Source organism: Sminthopsis crassicaudata, chromosome 4, assembly GCF_048593235.1.
Source record: "Sminthopsis crassicaudata isolate SCR6 chromosome 4, ASM4859323v1, whole genome shotgun sequence".
NCBI classification, from domain to species: Eukaryota; Metazoa; Chordata; class Mammalia; order Dasyuromorphia; family Dasyuridae; genus Sminthopsis; species Sminthopsis crassicaudata.
This window is the reverse complement of record NC_133620.1, coordinates 140,939,862-140,959,927: the sequence shown is the minus strand read 5'-3', so window position 1 is coordinate 140,959,927 and position 20,066 is coordinate 140,939,862. Positions and strand designations below refer to the sequence as shown.

At 32.0% G+C, this 20,066-nt stretch overlaps 1 protein-coding gene across 20 annotated transcripts in view; it reads right to left on the bottom strand.

Moving 5' to 3' along the window:
* The window catches only part of SYNE1 (spectrin repeat containing nuclear envelope protein 1), a 571,419-nt gene that overhangs the window by 406,668 nt on the left and 144,685 nt on the right, over nucleotides 1–20,066 (bottom strand). For 15 of the 20 annotated variants that reach the window (XM_074309511.1, XM_074309493.1, XM_074309505.1 and 12 more), the window contains exons 6-13: nucleotides 18,799–18,819; nucleotides 18,243–18,335; nucleotides 16,984–17,162; nucleotides 15,575–15,592; nucleotides 13,281–13,477; nucleotides 9,435–9,544; nucleotides 5,634–5,741; nucleotides 2,777–2,914 (exon numbers count right to left, since the gene is read on the bottom strand). In XM_074309511.1, coding sequence (XP_074165612.1) covers nucleotides 2,777–2,914; nucleotides 5,634–5,741; nucleotides 9,435–9,544; nucleotides 13,281–13,477; nucleotides 15,575–15,592; nucleotides 16,984–17,162; nucleotides 18,243–18,335; nucleotides 18,799–18,819 — 864 coding nt within the window. The remainder of the gene's footprint in view (nucleotides 1–2,776; nucleotides 2,915–5,633; nucleotides 5,742–9,434; nucleotides 9,545–13,280; nucleotides 13,478–15,574; nucleotides 15,593–16,983; nucleotides 17,163–18,242; nucleotides 18,336–18,798; nucleotides 18,820–20,066) is intronic. The other 5 variants (XM_074309500.1, XM_074309515.1, XM_074309504.1 and 2 more) reach the window with 3 other exon arrangements.

Here is a 20,066-nt window from a genome sequence, read left to right as displayed (position 1 = left end):
CCTGTTTGATTGCTTATGTGACTGTCTATAATATATTACTTAATATCTCTAACAAATATCATGCCAATTAATAGTGATTTTGGGAGGTCAAACTTTGTAGGTTCAAGTTTCAAGATTAAAGATAGGAAGATAGCTAATAGGAAAAGAGGTTTTCCTAGTTTTACCTTAAGACGGCAGAAAGCCAATTAGAGAATCTTAGCAATTCTGGTACTGTTTAAAACTATTTCAGACTACATATGATATTAAAAGGAGAAAAAAAAAAAAGGAAGCATATCAGTAGTGGAGAGTGGTGAGCTTGCTTTGATTGTCCCTAAGTGAACATGAGAATCATGTTATAATACTATAATCTCCTCAAAAAGAAATACTCTTTATATACCCATTATTTCCTTTTTTTTTTTTTTTTTTTGAGGCAATGGGGGTTAAGTGACTTGCCTAAGATTACATAGATATCAAGTATTGAGGGTCAGAGGCCAGATATAAACTCAAGTCCTCCTGACTTCAGTACTGATGCTCAATCTATGAGCTATCTTGCTATCCCTATATATCTATGTAAGAGGCATTTAATAAATGCTTTTTTTTTTTTTACTGATTGTGTCATATAACTATTCTACATGCTACTATGGTAGAATATGATAAAGACAAGGAAGAGATCTAAAAAGGGGTAATATAAAAATTTGGGAGGGATAGAAACTTTCAATTATGGGAAGCTAGAAGGGAGGTCTACATAAAGGAGATGGTACCTAAAGTAGATCTTGAACGAAAAAAGGGGGTTTGAATAGTTAGAGACATGACAGGAAGCATAAGAAAGCTGTGCTACTGCTTGGAGGTAGGACAGTATAAGTTGAAATTATGAGAGAGAATTTGTTTGGTTTGGAAAGCAAAACATGTGAAAAGAAAGAGTGTGAAATAAAGTCTGGCCAGACAGGATGGGGCAAGACTATAGAGAATATCTGATCATAATAACGGTAGGAAGTCTCAAAAAGTTTATGAGTAGAGCAGTGAAATGCTCAGCCATGTGCATTAGGAAGATCCCCTTGGCAGCTGTGTGAAGAATGAAATGGAGAGGGTAGGACTTGGAGCTGGTCTTAGGAAGCTTTCAAGCTCATTTAAGTGAGAGAACATAAAAAATTGAACTAGGATCTGGCAGCTGTGAGTGGAGAAAATACAGATGTAAATACTACTATGAAGAGAGAACCAACAAGAACTGGAAACTGATGGGCACTGGGGAGTTGTAAGAGAGTAATAGTTCAAGTGACAACAAGACTTTGAATCTGACAGACTTGGCTGATGTTGGTGTCATCAGCAAAAATAAGAAAGCTGGAAGCAAAGACAGATTGAGGACTGGGAACGAAGTAACGAATTGAGTTTAAAACATGTTAAATTAAAGTATAAGAGAAATAGCCAGGTGGAGATATTCAGGAAAAGTTGGAAATGTATAAATGGATGTTAGTAGAGATAGCATAGATTACTACTCATCTAAAGAGAGAAAATAAATGAAATCATGTGAGAGGATCAAAGAAGAGATTAAAAAGACAGAAGATTGTCAGAAAATTAACTTGTTCTCTAGACCTCTAAAGAAGTGCCAGAGTAGAATAACAAATACTAAAGGGATAAAAAGAACAATTTGAAACCCTCTGCTAACAAACTATGAGAAGAAAAAGGTTGCAGTTTTTGTTTATTTCTGTCTTCAAGCCCACAAAGAAATTTCATATGAAGATTATCTCTTCATATGAAGAATTTCAGATAAAGATTTCATCTGAAGAATACAGAAGTTGTCTCTTCTATATCCATGCAAGATAGATACATTAAAGTGAAGGAAAATTTTCCTAAGAATTGACTGTTCAATAATTTTTCAATTATGCCTGACTTTCTGTGACTCCATTTTGGGTTTTCTTGGCAAAGATACTGGAGTGGTTTGCCATTTCCTTCTCTAGTTCATTTAAAGATTAGGAAACTGATACAACAGGGTTAAGTGACTTACCCAAGATATCTGAAGATGGAACTTCCTGATTCGAAGCCCAGTGCTCTATACACTATGTTACCTAGGTGCCCAAGATTTATTTCCTAAGGATTAGAGCTATCTGAAAATGGAATGCCTCACAATGTAATGAACTTCCCATCATTTGAAAGTCTTCAAGCTTCTTCATATGCCTACTTGCTGGTGGTAATGCTGAAGGGAAAAATATTTCAAGAAGAGAATAGAAACTCTAAGCTATCTTCAAAGTCTAGAATTCCAATAGGAATTTGCCCAAATTACATCCTGAGAGATATATTTGACTATAGGGATAATTTATTTGCTCTCTGCCAGGGATTCAAATAAAAGCAACATTATAAGACTATAGGGAAATGTTGTAAAGGCTCTATTAGTAGAGATTTCCTTCGATATTTGCTTAAATGAAGATAGAATTTGTCCATCTATAATATCCTCTATTCATTGAATTCTATAATAAGAAGGAAAAGAGAAAAAAAAAAAAAAAGAAGAGTGATCAAGAAATAAAGCAAGGCATCTAAAGGATTAGAATAAACATTCCAGATTACAGAAATAAAAAGCTGACAAGATGACATAATATGGATTGCTCTGAGACCTATTAAACCTCATTCAAATTGAAAAGACCAATACCATAAAGGAAAACTTCTCTTCTCACCATCTCCTAAAGGAAATTGAAAAAATCTGATGAAAACCAGGAAATAACATTAAAAATATACCACAAATAACCACAAAAATTAAAAAATAATACCACAAATTACAATGTTACAGTAATTTAGAGAAACTTACTCTGGAAGACACTCTGTCCCATGCCTGCTTTACCAGAGCCTGATCAAGTGACAATTTGCCATCTCTACGGAGGGGTTGAATTAAAAGTTCAATCTGTTTCCTCTTCATTTCATACTGAACTCTGAAATGTTTAAATGACTAAGGGGAAAAAACCAGAAACAACAGGGCAATAAGTCAAATGAGGAAAACTATATCATTTTATTCATTTATATTGACAGAAGAACCAGTCCTTAATTAATAACATTGTGACACTTCTAATGATCTAAGGATTACTTTCTCAGCATCTCTTGTCTGTAGTTTTCCATGAAGTTTACACAGATAACCAAATTAGTATTTATATAGTAATTTCTGGTCCTCAAATTATCTCTTTAGGGTAGTATTGATTTAACACAGCCCATTTTAGTACATTCAAAGTCATGGAAAGCATAATGAGGTGACTTCTTTTGGAGAGCTCTGTTAGAATAATGTGTAATATGGTGCATTCGTTAACACAAGAACAGAATGTTTTAGCTTAGTATTAAACATAGTTGAGATTATTAACAAAATTATTTTTATTTCATTATTTGATTGGAAATTAGGACATTCAGGAAATAATATCTTATATTTTCTAAATTTCACGAAGTGATCTTTATGTAAGAAATGGTGTATTGAAATCAAATCCTTTTTTATTAAAGCTTTTTTATTTTCAAAACATATGCATAGATAATTTTCAATATTCATCCTTGCAAAAACCTTGTGCTCCAAAATTTTCCCTCCCTTCTTTCCTTTCCCTCCCCTAGATAGCAAGCAATTCAATATATGTAAAACATGTGAAATTCATATATATATATATATATATATATATATATATATATATATATATATATATATATGTTTCCACAATTATCAAGCTGCACAAGATCAGATCAAAAAGGAAAAAAAAAGAGAAAGAACTAATGCAAGTAAACAATAACAAAAAGAGTGAAAATACTATGTTATGATCCATACTCAGTCCCTACAGTTCTCTCTTTCATTGTTGAAAAGATCCATGTTCATCAGAATTGATCATTGTACAATCATCTTCTAGTTCTACTTACTTCACATATCAGTTCATGTAAGTCTGTCTAGGCCTCTCTGAAATCATCCTGTTAATCATTTGAAGTCAAATTCTTTAAAGCTAGATTGCATGTAAACTGAATTTATTTGCATATTATAACATCTCAATGAGTATCTAATTTATCCTCTTGTAGGATATAGCAGCTATTATTATTCTTGTATTAAAAATGAGGAACTAAGGGTCAGAAAAATCAAGTTCAAGGTCACATGTTCAATCAATGGTAGAGCCAAAATTTGAATCTGAGTCTTAAATGCCTTATCCATCCTATGACAGTGCCTTGTAAAACTATTGTAATTAAAAAAAAAAAAAAAAAAAAGTGGACTAGGAGTTAAAAGAACTGTGTTTGAGTACTTTCTTTGACATTCAGCAAGTCAGTCTGACATCATCCCATGAAGTCATTGGTCCTTTTTGAAAATAAAGTATCAACTACAACAACAATAGTCAATAAACATATTTTAAGAGCCTGTTTATGTCAGGCATTGTTCTAATTCTAATGAGATAATAGCAGATAAGTCCTTTAAACTTTCTAAATCTCATTCTCCTCACCTATCAAATGATGTTGATTATCTACTTCACAGAAGTGTTATAAGAACAGTTCAGTTTAAAGTGTTTTATAACTCTGTGATAATGGAAATGATAATGAAACTAATATAATGAATAGTATGACTAATCCTGATTCAAAACTGCAATTTGAAAGCTGGGAATTTTTCAAAATATTCAAATTGATCAATATAAGGTCAAAATGATTGGATTTATTTAAAAACAGATAACATTCAAATTATAAAAACTGAAAATTTAGATAAGCAGGTAAACTATTATCTAAATTCATATAGTATATGCTATATAAGCTATGAATGTGACTTTAACATGCTCTCTCATATAAAACTGTGAGACAGCAACATATTATTCAAATATAAAATTTTAATCAAACTATGAAATGAAATAAATTTCATAGAAGTAGCTTTAATTATGAGTAAAACACTAAGCTAAAAAACATTGCATACATGGTAATGCATTATATTATACAGCAAGCTAATGATGTCTTCAAACAGAATTCATAGTATCATTACTATGAAAGTGAATGGGATAAAAATAGGTTGTATTCTGTCAATATTAACAAGAGATTTTAGTGACCTTTATGCTAAGCTAAGCAGGAGACATTAAATAAATTCTATCTTCTGCAATAACTGCAAATGCATTCAACTTACTATGGATCATGTAGGCACTAAATTCATCTGATGAACACTGGGTGGTGATAGTGAATAAAAGTTTATTGCACATTTTATCTTCCATTCCCTTTCAAGCTAATATTAACTTTCAAAATAACATAAAAGCTACATAAAAATAAATCTTTATGGTGCTCATTGAATTTTTTTTTCCCCCAACAAATTCTAGGCATCAGGGAATTAAAAATACATAGAGAGTATCTGGTACAACTTAGGTTGTGTTGCATATGTGAATTTGAATTCATTTATATAATGATTTTGAAGTCATTTTCACATGTTTGAGAATGTGTGTGTGAGACTCCATACCTGTGCATGTGCATCTCCTTCTTTAATCCTAAATAATTAAAGACTCTTTAAGAATAAGGATTAAACCCACTATTTTCTATTTAGTAGGAACTTGGTAAATGCTTATGCAGAGCAAGAAATAGTGTAAACCCTTAAATTCACATAGTATTTTACCTTAATATATGAACCTTAGTTACAAAAGACACTTTATGAAGTCAAAAATTACTTTATTTATTATACAAGTTATTACCTGATATTTGTCCTGTAAACTTGCTTCTGTCATTTGTGCTCTTGTCATATCTCTTTCAAACTGTTCTATCCAAACTTTTGTTTCTCTTGGCACCATCTTCTCTTCTCTCTGGAAAGAGGAAAATATTTCTTTATTGTTATATAGTACCAACTTCACAGAAAAAAAAGTGTAATTTTAGCTTATTTTAAAAAAAATTACTAAGTTCACTTTTTTCAAAAATCATATATAATTGCTACAAAATAGAATTTGATGCCATTTTCTTTTTACCTATTCCTAAATTATTATAAGGCATAGTAATAATTGACATTTATATTTTAGGTCTAGTAGTGTTATTATTGGGTCAAAGGGCATGCATAGTTTAGCTATGTTGCAGGAATAGTTCTAAATTGCTTTCCAGATTAGTTGCATCAATTCAAAGATCTACCAGTGGCGCATTAGCATGATGGTTTTAAAGAAACTTAGTAAAATGCATCAAATATTGAAGAAGCTATTGAGCAGAATAAGGAAAATAATTTATACAAAAAAGAAAAACATTATGTTGGAGGGGATGTGGGGAAATTGGGACACTAATACATTGCTGGTGGAGTTGTGAAAGAATCCAGCCATTCTGGAGAGCAATCTGGAATTATGCCCAAAAAGTTATCAAACTGTGCATACCCTTTGACCCAGCAGCGCTACTACTGGGATTATATCCCAAAGAAATACTAAAGAGCGGAAAGAGACATATATGTGCCAAAATGTTTGTGGCAGCTCTTTTTGTTGTAGCTAGAAACTGGAAGATGAATGGATGTCCATCAGTTGGAGAATGGTTGGGTAAACTGTGGTATATGAAGGTTATGGAATATTATTGCTCGGTAAGAAATGACCAGCAGGAGGAATATAGAGAGGCCTGGAGAGACTTAAATCAACTGATGCTGAGTGAAATGAGCAGAACCAGAAGATCACTGTACACTTCAACAACAATACTGTATGAGGATGTATTCTGATGGAAGTGGAAATCTTCAACATAAAGAAGATCCAACTCACTTCCAGTTGATCAATGATGGACAGAGGTAGCTACACCCAGAGAAGAAACACTGGGAGGGGAATGTAAATTGTTAGCACTAATATCTGTCTGCCCAGGTTGCATATACCTTCGGATTCTAATGTTTATTGTGCAACAAGAAAATGATATTCACACACATGTATTGTACCTAGACTATAATGTAACACATGTAAAATGTATGGTATTGCCTGTCGTCGGGGGGAGGGAATAGAGGGAGGGGGGGTAATTTGGAAAAATGAATACAAGGGATAATATTATAAAATATATATATATATATATATAATAAAAATATATATATATAAAAAAAAGAAAAACATTATAGATACAAATATGAAGGACAAGAACTTTAATCAATGAAAGGAACAGTTATGCTTCCAGGGAACCAACACTGAAGCATGCTGCCCACTACATAATAGAGAAGCAAAGGATTCAAGAAACAAGAATAAAAGAGAAGAAAGTAAGCACTTATAGAGTGCCTACTATATGTCACTGTGTTAAATCCTACATAAGTATTATTTCATTTGAGCCTCAGAATAACCCTTTGAGATAGATGTCATTTCCCCCATTTTATAGTTAAGAAAAATATATACACATATTTCTCTTTATATATATGTATGTATGTATGTATGTATATATATACATATATGTATATATATATATATACATACATATATATATATATATATATATATATATATATATATATATATATATATATATATATATATATATATATATATATATATATATATATATGAAAGGTATAGCACCCTCCAAAAATTTATAAAGAAATAAATGGGGGGGGAAGGATGAAGGGGGAAGCAAAGGGTGTGGGAAAGTCAAGGAGAGATATATGGGTGAGGGGAGGTTATTAATTATGTGGGGAGTGCAGGGGGTGTGTGAGTAGGTATGGGTATGTATACATAAATATATTCTTTCTCAACTATAGCCTCCTTGGGAGAGGTGTGGGGAATGAATGGGGGGGGGGGGAAAGAATAACGTAAAAAAAGGTATGCATTAGAGAATTCAAGAATAATTTACAAGAAAGAAAAGAAAAGATGGACACTCATGAATATAATTTCTTTTACTAATACACATACACATTTTCTGGAACTGGTAATTCAATGTTATATATTTTAAATCCTCTCATGTTTTGCTAGGCACATGACTATGTTCTTTTTATTTTGTTTTAATTTGCTTTCCTTGTATCCCTCATATTCCTTTTCTCTTTTTCTTTTTTTCTTATTCTGTTTTTTATAAAATAAATTAGAAAAAAAAACAAAAAAAAAAAAAAAAAGAAAATAATATAACTAAAAAATCTAAAAAAAAATTAACAGTTACAAATAAAAGGATCAGTTACTGTTACTCTTGACAAGTAAATATCATTTGGGAAGTAAGATACTATGTATTAAATTTCTGCTCATATGCATTAACTGAAGCATCACCTGATTCCCTTTCGTGTATTAAAGGATTAATTTACTGACTTAGAAAATCTATTAATGTCAGAGATAACAAAACTATAGAGATTCAGAAAGACAATAAGAGAGAAAATTAATTTGATAAAAGAAGGCTTTCTAAGAATAAAATTACTCCATAAAGAATTTTATTTTCTGTATGATAGGGATTACACATCTCAAATTCCTTTAAGGCTACTGGATAGACAGGCCAGAGTTCTGTGTGTCCAGGTTTAATGAGCCACATGTAAACCACAATCCTAGAATTCAGCCATAAGCATTTCCCCATTATAGCAAGAGAGCCAAACCCTAACCACTATAAAGAAGACTGATGTGAAAGTATCAATTCCTGTCAGTAGCTGTGCTCACTAAAACCTTCTGCAGCTCCAGTGAGTTAAATCTGCTTTTCCTATCTATTTATGATCTAGGTCCAGTGGGACATCTTCCTAAAGGATGGCTGACAAGAAATAGAATTAGTTCCCTGCAGCAACAGAGCTACATGAACTGAACATGACATGTCAGTTTCACTTAGCCAGATTTTATGCGGTACCTCCTTTGAGAGCAATAAGTAAATAAAGATTCCTGAGGATAGTAAATAGGACCAGGTCCAGAGACAGAACTTGAGAACATATGATTTCATGAAGTAAAATCTTTATTTTGCTTCTAAATGTGGATATAGGCTAAAGCTTTACCCTGGGACACCTCCTCTTCTCTCTGGGACTGAGTTTCATCAAAGAGGAAATATTGCTGACCCTGGAGTCAGAAAAACCCACCCAAATTCAAATTCAGCCTCAGACATCAAATACTACATAGTTGTGCTTAAAAAAAAAAAATTGTATGCACATATATAGGAGGAGCTAGGTGATGCGATGGACAAATCACTGGTCCTGGAATCAGAAAGATGTGAGTTCAAATCTGGACTCAGATATTTACTACCTGTGTGATTCTGGGCAAATCACTTTACTGTGTTTAGCTCAGTTTCCTAGTCTATAAAATAAGTTAGGAGAAGAAAATGGCTAGTATATTTGACTTGAAAGCCCCAAAAAGGGGTCATAAAGAGTTGTATATAACTGAAAAAAGACCAAACACATACATATGCATGTACACACATACATACATATACACATATATGTATAATATATATATATATATACATATGTATAAATAACCCATCTCTATAACAATACATGTATATAAAATATATACATATATAAATTGTGTGTGTAAAATACACATATAAAATGTGTATACATGCACAAGTATAAAAAGATACACACATATTTTTTTAAACAAAATACCTACCTCATTTTCTTGTTCATCAGTGCAAGTATTATGAATATCAGGATAATATTTCAGAAACTGGGCTACATAAGTCATAATGGATTTCTCATCTGGTTTGTCCACATCCACATCTGGCAAAACAAATATCCATAGTAAATCAGTAGTAACAATTTCAATGAAATGATGGCATTAAGTGATTTTACACAAAATATAATAATAAATGTCATGGCAACAAGATAACTGTATAAATATGTATACCAATACTGGATTTAACATGTATTTCAACATATTTAACATGTATTGTACTACCTGCCAGCTAGGAGAGGAGGTGGGGGAAAGGAGGGGAAAATTTGGAACAAAAGGTTTTGCAAGAGTCAATATTGGAAAAATGACCCATGTATATGTTTTGTAAATAAAAAAGTTTTAATAAAAAAGTATGAAAAAAATAATAAATGATGTAAAAAAACAAGCTTATTTTACTAAAATAATTTACATATACACATATAACAAAATAATAGATTTAGGTGCAGAAAGCATACTGAATTGATTCAATGCAGCAGAGACAATTTAGAAATTTCCATAGCTTGGAAAATAACAGAATTTTTAGGGGTAAAATGCATAAAAAATATTTGGGCAAATGATGAATAATGCAATGAAATATTTATAAGAATTATTAACATTAGGAACCTAATATTTTCTATAACTGTACCTTTGCCTAATTGCTAAAGTATAAATTATTTGCAAGATTCAGATCTGGATTAAAAATGCTGTACTTAAATCAATTTTAAGCATAGGACCAAATGAAAAATTATTGCGATGCATGTGTAGTCTAATCTTTGGTTTTCAAACAAAAGCTAAGATTTCTGTAGTGGTTTCCATTCATATTTTCACCTAATTCCATTTTCAGGAAGTTAACCACAATGAGATGTGAGTTCTGCCATATCCTCTGGAGCTTGGAGAGGAAGACTTGGTTATGGCAACTCTTAGAAGAAAGTCAACTTATTGACACGTATAAAAAATTACCTGATTGTTTAGGGGCATAGTGAAGACTTCTTAAAAGGCAAGTAATCCATCCTTTGCCCTGAAGTCAGAGGGAAGTTATTAGGGACTGAGATTCTGGAGAAAGCTTCAGCTACCTATCCTGAGAAGTTGTCAAGATATCTCTGCACTACCCCATTTAGAACACAATTTCCCAATTTCCTTTTATGACTATTAACAGATCAATAATTCACAAATTTCTTAAATAAAGTTCCATCTGAAATAAAACTAATGCTTTACTTGGAGAATCATCCAAAGGTCCAAACCCTTTGATTTCTAAGTACCTAATAACATAATTATTTTTAAAAGACAACTATCTAGGGGCAGCTAGATGGCGCAGTGGATAGAGCACCAGCCTTGAATTCAGGAGGACCCGAGTTCAAATGTGGTCTCAGACACTTAACACTTCCCAGCTGTGTGACCCTGGGCAAATCACTTAACCCCAGCCTCAGGGGGGGGAAAAAAAAAGACAATTATCCTTAGACCACAATCCTTAACAATTTTGGTATCTTTTTTTTTTTTAAATCCCTTGTCACATAACACATATGGCTCTTACTATATTCATTTAAAAAAACTCATTCATTAATTAATATCTATAAATTTATTTTTATATTCTGAGTGTGAAATAATTAAAGGACTTTTTCTCACTGTTATTCATCCTAAAACAAATCTATGGCTGAGCCCTACAATCCCTCCACACTGCCAGTCTATTGCTCCCGCTTCATTTCATTTTCTTCCCTTCACCATCTTATCCTTGTATTTGAAGAATTAAATTATACATAATTTTGTATCTTTGAATCCATGTCCCCTTATTCTATTTCCACTTATATTTAGCAAAACTCCAATCTTGGCTTAGATTCACCATGTGCCTCTTTTGCTCTTATTAGTGAACCATTTGAACATTAATGTTCTGATCTAAGATACTACTTGAACATTGCTGGAGGAAGTCACACAAACATGCCACCAAATTCCAATACAGTTTATTTGAAAGTCTCTTGCAGTTGCATAATTTATTTTTTATTCTTCGCTGATTACCACACTTCTAGCAATAGTTATTATACACTTTTTTCTTTCATCAGAGCCCTACACACATCCTCCTCAACAGAGCATGTCATCTCATAGTTTGATGAGAAAATAAATGCCATCTCATTTGAGCTCTACCTTCTTCCATATTTTATAACTGAAAACATCTCTACATTATCTGTCATTCTCTCCTGCTTTTAACTAGTCTCTGTCAAAGATTTGCTTTTTTTTTTTTTTCCAAGGTTAGAACTTTTAGGCATGTCTGTGATCTCATCACCTTCCATCTTCTCAGGAATTTATATCTTTAGCTATTTTCTTGCATTCAATCATTATTTGTATTTAGATGGCCCAGTGAATAGATGACTGGGCCTGAAGATAGGAAAATCCTAATTCTAATCCAGTTTAAAACAATTACTTGGTGTATCACCCTGGGCAAGTCACTTGATCTCTGTTTGCCTTAATCTGTTAGAGTAGGAATTGGCAAAACATTATAGTATCTTTGGTAAGAAAGCACCAGAGATAATATTGGTACAATATAGCCAATTGGGTCATGAAGAATAAGATATGACTGAACAACTGAACAGTAATACCAACATTATCAGCTCCTTCTCTATTACATACAAACCTATCCAATATTCCTACTCTCCAATCCTTTGCCACTTGGCTTCCACATTTGTCTACTAAATTCAATTACCTTTACTCATCCCTTATTCTATTTGCCCACTTTTATGATTTTGACATTGTTGACTAGCTTTTTCCCTTTATATTTATTACTCTTCTGGTTACTGCTCTCCTTATTCCTTGTTCTAGTTATAACTACTCTTCTATCTCATTTGCTAGCTCATCATCTGTTTCTCACCTAAAGTATAAGCATACTCCAAGATACTATCTTAAATTCTTTTCTTGTTCTATGCACCTTGCTTAAATGAAACCAACAGCTGCTGTGAACTAAATTATCATCTCTAGGAAAATGATTCCCAGATCTGAGTACCCAGACCTAAACTTTCTCAATTCTAATTTTACATCACAAATCACCTCTTGGTAATCTCCATTCAGAAGTCCTGTCTGAATTATAAAAAAACAAACAAACAAAAACTTCTAAAAAGTAATTTGCTATATGACTTCCATTTTCTTTTCCTGAACTATTTCATGTTACACAGTTTTTTTCTGCATTCTACCTTTTGCATGAACTGGTTTAATTGTACTCTCAACTTGACATTTCACCTTCCATCCTTTGCTTTTACACATTCTGTCTTCTAAACCTGGAATGAATTCCCTGATTCTTGAAATCTCTAGCTTCTTTCAAAGATAAGTTCAGGAATATCTTGTATGTAAAGTCTTACATTTTTTCTCCCCCATAGTTGTTGGTGAATTCTATCTCCTAGAATTGTTTTGTATTCATATATTTGTATAACTGATATATCCCTGTCCACTATACCCAATATGGTACAGACTACATTTTTTTCTTTCTTTATATTCTCAGCACTTATCACATTGTGTTGCATATAATAAAGGTTATAAAATGACTATTGAATTGACTTTAAAGAGTATAAGGATGGCAATTTTACTTACAAAGGATCATAACTTAAAAAGTCACCTAGAATATTAGAAACATCTGGCTTAATATGTTTTATTTATAACTAACAAATAGTATTTTAAAGTTTGCAAAGCTCTTTACATGTTATGTAGTTTTATTTTTAGTCCTTTTTCAGTAAGAATGAAATATTTGTTCTAGTTAACCATTTGCAGAGACCAAGTGCATAGTGCCAATCAATTTACATTGGTCAAACAGAAAACCAAGCATACCTTCAGGATCTAGGAGTCTTGGGATTCCTAATTCTGTTTCAGCAATAGTGAAGGCCTCTTCCAAATTTTCTCTGTTAGGTCTTCCTTTCACTTTCTCCAAGTCCACTAATTCTGGCCGAATAGCATGAATAACAGAATGAAATGCTACCCCACTTCTCCAACTTCGTCCAAAATCTTTTACTTCAATCCCAACTTGCCTTGATATGTTTAAATTAAAAAAAAAAAAAGTAGAAGAAGAGGAAAACAACAGAAAAGAAGGAGAAAGGAAAGAAAGCAAGTGGAAGAAAGAAGGAAAAGGAAAAGAGAACAAAAAAGAAAGTGTATAGAAAAAAGAAGGCAAGACAAAATGTGTTGGTTCATTTATATGCAAATAATAAGAAAGCATTTTGAACAACAGACAATAATGAATACTGTTTCATGCAAGTACATTGTTCTTTAATATATATTTTGTGCAGATCAAATGATAGCTCTAGTTTAATAAATATTAAAGTGTAGAATTTTAGTTAAATTGGTTATTTTCCAAGACAATTAAAATTAATTCCCTGCATTTAGTTATATATTATTTTATCTTCCATCATACTAATTACAAGTTTAGAATTATATTTTCATAATATCTGTTTTTATTTGATTATTTGTTGTTATCTTGAAGAAAAAGAAAAACTCAGTTAAGGAAAAGAAACTTGGATAAAGAAGTTAAGAAAAAAAGAATAGAAAGGAGTGGAAACAAAAATACTCCAATTTAGAATAAGTCCCTATTATATAGTCTTCTTTGAAAGCAATGTCTATCCATTATTCCCTGGAGAAAGTTCCTAATATGAGCGACTATAAAATATCAGCACCAATATTTTAATAAGCATGATTGATTACTGCATCCCCTTTTAAATTTATTATCATGGAAAGGTATACATGATGTTTTCCTTAAAAATGCTGCAATTTCATGAAACTTTTTCACTACTCCTCTTTCAGCATTGCCTTCAGAGACTGTCACATTTTTTACATCTCTTCAATGATTTTTTTCATTTAAAGTTGATTTTGGCTTTTGGAAATAGTAAAGAAAAAAAAACTTAGAATATAATCTATTAAGTAAAATAAAAAGGGTTTTTTTGGTTTTTGTTTAAATTTTAAAAGTATATAACAAATAAATAATGTGATTAGTTCAGTTTCCTGGTAGTTCATAAACTTGCTCTGAGGGCCGTTCCCAACAAAATGTTGAAAAATATTTTGGGCAATAGTACCATAACTGGAATAAGTACTAAGCTAATGACCTGAAGTTGACTTTAAAGAATCACACTACTTAGAGCAAATTAATTATGGTATGTTTGTCTATTTAAAAATTGATCTAGATATTATATAGTTAAGCCTGACATACATAGGGTATAAGATTATTTCTTCCTGAACTAGATCCTCTAATTCATTTTCACAGCAAGTCAAAATATGTGATAAGTACAATTGTTAAGACAAGCTTAATTCATAAATATGGTGTGTTATAATTGTAAAAATTGAAGTTGAAACATAATGTGTTTAACCATCACCACCATTCCACAAGATTGTAAGCTCTTTTAGGGTAGGGATTGCATTTCGTTTTGGCATTTTCCACCACTTAACCCAGTGTCTTGCACATGGTGGACACTTAGCAAATATTGTTCAAATTTGAAGTTTTTTGGAATGGCCTGGTATTAGGACATATTTTAACATCATATTATAGCCATTATTTTCAGATTTTTATAGAAACCATAATTTATCTCTACTGGTTTATTAATCATTAAAACAATTTTCCCTCTTCATAGACTTCCCATTCCATTTATAAACTTGATGTGACACATTTACAAAACAGCCACTTACTACAATAATTCACTATGATCAATAAGCCCTACATAACAGGTAATTCCAAAATGAAACATATCCCTTTGTTAGGATGATAAAATGAAAAATACTCAGTCCTCAAGTAACAGAGAAGATGCGCAGATTAGGTAGAAGAATGCTAACTTGACATCACAGATATATGGGAGAGCTAATCACAATCATAACTTGGCACATTACTGAAGCCTAACAAAATATGAGAAAGACAACAGAAAATGAAGAACTGCTCTAACAGCATTAAATTGAAGGTTGGTTTATTTCAAATGCTGAAATTCTAGATGCTAATCTATTTACTTGGCATTTTTCATAATTTAATGCTGTATGAAGCAATATACAAAGGCAACACTCTTAATTACATATACCATAATAGGACAAATTGGAAAATCATCACAAGACTGTGCAGGCATGGCAAGTATATTTCAGTGTCCACTTACCAGGCCCTTCTGCTCCTCCTGCACAGTTAAGATTTAATATGTACATATTAGTAACACTAAATTATTATAGGATTGGATGAAACATAAGGGTTTTTGAAATTACAAACCACCTCAGAGTATTCATTTTGGAAATAATTTTATGTTAATATGGATTACAAAAATGTTAGTTAACACAAAGTCCAAAAAATTCAATTTCCAATGACAACAAATTTTAAAATTAGATACAGCATATTGAAAAATAAATGTTTACATTCTTCTTTTATATAAGTCATTTGAACTGAAGCTCCCAAAACATTCTAAAAATGAAATTTGTTAATGTTCAAAATATCATGACATTATTCATCTAAAACTAGAAAGAATCTTAATTTTCATCTTGTCTAACTCCCTCACTTTATAAATGAAGAAAAAGAAGCCCAGGGAGGTCAAGTAGCTTGCCTAAAACATGGAGGTAGGAAATCCCAGACTCAGGATTCTAATTCCAGAGTGAGTGATCTTTCCATTGAACCATATTGTACAAGTTCTAAGTAGAATGGGCATTTTAAGGAACATTTTTTTAAAACTTTAATTCATAGATATAGAAAAGAGGAATATCAACTACCACAAAATAAGATAGAGGACGAGGCTGTTTTCTTTTATAATCTAAACAAAAACATCCATCCTATCTGAACCTGAAATATTCAGACGATGGAACCAAAAATGTTGTTTGATATTTTTCCCCTTGAGTTATTAGAATGTGCAACCAAATTCATTATTTTGTTTTGTCAATAACCATTTTGGAATGTTTATTTTTTTAAGTTCCAGGAGAACGTCAATCTATTATTTTTCCAGACATGCAGTCATGTTATGCCTTCAAAACCTGATGGCAATCAGTAAATATTCAGCCCTAAAGATATAAATATGAGTCTTACAAAGAAATCTACAACCAAAGCAACAAAAGAAATCATAGGAAGAAAGAAAAATTCTAGTCATGAAAAAGATGTATGAAAAAGAAAAGAACCTAGTTTTTATTAAAAAGATGAATTACAGATCATTTGCCTAAAAGGAAATGAATATATATCCTGAAGAGGAATTAGACAGCTGTGAAGCTATGAATTAATTCAGAAAAGATTAATTGTAAAGACAAAAATATCACCCATAATGACTTAGAAAATAAAAGTCATAGTCTTTTCTATCAATTAGGAAAGGCATAAATTTTAATGCCTTTAAGTTCTTATACAAGAAGAAGCATAAAGAATCAGGTTTAGATTTCTTATTAAACATTCCCAATTTAATAACAAAACAAAGTGAATGGGAAAAGAGTCCCTCCAATATTTCTTGGAGCTGTTGCCTAACAAGGGGGAAAAAAGAGCTCAGTAATTCATCCTGCTTCATTCAGGATCAGAATCCAAATAAACAGAGGAAGTACTTACTTTGCTGCTGTGTACTGCACCCATTTTAATAAGGCCTTCTTAGCATTCCCTTGAACTTTGGTTACCACCTTCCGTTTGTTTGGTGGGCTGGCAGTTTCTGAGCTAAGGACACTGTCCATGGAAGATGTACTACTGGACAGGGACTGCAGCTGTGGAAGGTTACTTGTGAGCTCTTCAATCTGTTTGTCAATGAACAAAACCAGATACAGCATAAATACTGGTACTGTAGTTCTTGTTGGACATTTAGCTTTTGAGTGCTAAATGTGCTATTGATGAATTGTAAAAGAAATGTAATCAAATAGGATTTTCATTAAATGAAACAAACACAAAATACACTCATCACCTTCTAATAAAAGTATGTTATTGAAATGGTAAAGTATTATAAGAATATAGAATTTCAGAGCAGGAAGGCATTCTATGCACCAAATAATCCAATTTACCTCCTTAAAAAAGATAATAAAATGGAGGGCTACAAAAGTAAAGGAATCTATGCACGATCATTTAATTTAGCTGATGAACTAGATTATCTAGTTCCAAAGATCACCTAACAATCTTTCTTTTCCTCATATTACTTTGTACAGTTGTATTTTACAGTACAAATTACTGTTCAAATATGGAATTTATTATTCATGATATATATCACTGGTGTTTCCTTGCTCTTGAAAAGTTTAGTTTATAAGTGAAATATGTAAAAAAAATTTATATCCAAGTTATCTTGCCTCAGATGTGCATACATTCAAATTTTATGAGATGTGAACAAAGTAAGTAATCTTATATTCATTCTTTTTGATTGAATATTGTTGTTGGTACAGTATTTTGAGGTAAAAGGTTGAATTATTTACTCTCTTTCACATTTGTAACAGCTCTAGTAACTAGTTAAATGATAATCTCCTTTGAAGATAATTATTTTTTAAAAAGTCATCTTCTTTTTGTTGCCTTATCTGGCCTCCTCTCCCACCTTCCCACCTCCGGTTTTAGCCTTCTTTCTGTAAAATTTAAACCTTGAGCCAGGACAATGCTTATTCAACTTATTCTCCCCTTTACAACTTTTAGTTTGGAGATCTTGTGTCAGTATACAATTAGATGTAGGCAGAATATTGAAAGGTGGACATTATTGTCCCAGTCATGGCAATTTTATTTTTCCATTCTAGGTTATGTTTCTGCTAACTTAGTTCTTAACTCATAGTAGTAGAAATGCAAAACTATTGCTTCAGCATTTGATAATATAGCAAAATAGTAATGATGTTCTGTCTTCATACCTGAAAATACAAAATAATGGTCCAAACCAAGCCAAGGACGATAGAAGGTCGGCCATCAGCTATATCAGTGCAGTTTATGTTCACTAGTTTAATCTGTTTTAAAAAATAAGAAAGTATATTTGAATAGGACAACACATATTTTAATTATTGGGATAATCATCTAGAGCTTATCAGATAACATTGAAATTTAAACATGCCTATGTAATAGAAGACAAATATGTGTTGAACCCATAAAAACATTCAAGTAGACAATCTTGGCTGAATTTTCTGTGACATTCATTAGGTGCATTGCAAAGAAACATTTTAGTTTTTCAACATCAAGTATTGATTAATACTTGCTTTACTTAATGGTGAAAAAAATGCACATCATGCAAAGAATAACCAACAAAATCTCAAAGAAAATGTAATTCTCTTTGATTGCTGGCTGGAACCCAAGATCATGGTAAGTGGTTTAAAATTATGCACTTACTTGGGAGTCTGAAATATCATGTAACTTAGGTTCTTTTTTACCTATAAGAAACCAGGAATTAAAAGTTCTACAAAAACTTGTACTAACCGGTGATCCTCTGTACATGGACTGACATGGAAAACAAAGGAAAAAGATGACATACATATTATAAAAAAAAAAAAGCAGCATTATCTGGTAAAAGGGAAAGACAGCTAATTATTATATAAAATAATCTGAAATGTGGAATTTTTCATTTAGTTGGTTTAACACATTAATTTTAGAATGGGGCCTTATAAGAAAAATAAGAAAAAATCAGATAAATTATTTTAATCCATTACAGCTTGGAGATAGATTTTACATTCATGTAGTCCAGCCCAGTGATTTTAACCCCCAGTTGTTATTTTTTTAAAGGAGTTGTAGTGAACTGCAAACTTAATGAGTGAGCAATAGGATGTGGCACCTAAAAATGGTATGACAATCTAAGAGTTCGTTAAGAGGGCTAGACATAAGTTCCAGGAATGAGGAGGTAATAATTCCACTATACTCTGCTTTGCCAGAATTTTTATAGAGCATCATCTTCATATTGAGAAGGTCATTGATAAACTGGATAGTATTTAAAGGAAGCCAATCAAGATGGTAAGAGACTTCAAATTCACAACACACAGGGACTGGTTGAAAGAATTTGGCATGTTTAGCCTGAGGGGGGGAAAAAGATAACTGGGCAACCTAGCTTTCTTTAAGTATGTGGAAGATTGCCATTTGGAAGGAAAATTAGACTTGTTTTCTTTGGATCCAGAGAGAAAAACCAGAAGCAGAGAAGAAGGTGCAAGGAGGCCAAATTGTGCTTGATGTCAGAGAGAAACTTCTTTGTAATATGAGCTGCCCAGAAGTGGAAAAGGATACCTCCAAAGGAGGTAAGTTCACTTTTCTTGAAATATTCAAGCAAAAGCTGGATGACTATTTGTCAGAGATATTATGGTGAGGATTTCTTTCATATGGGGGTTAGACTAGATGTTTCCTGACTTTCCAACTCTCAAATCCTATGATTATGATGTTTGTCATTCCAATGCACAGCTATTTCCTCCTTGAATTTTAAGGCATGAGATTCTCAGTCTCCTTTGGTCACTCATTTGCATGTTTCATTATTCTAGTGATTAAAAAGACTTTCCTTCTATCCACCTAAAATACCAACAGTTTCATTTTAGCCCTCTTCTTTCTCTGTGTGTGGATTTTTTCTTGGGCACTAACTGGAGAACGAGAAATACTTTGAACAAATGCTAAAGCAGCAATCTTGATGGCTTCAACCATTCCTCATAGTACCAACTTTCAATCATTTTAATAATATTGATTGACCTCTAATCATTCTACAACTTCTC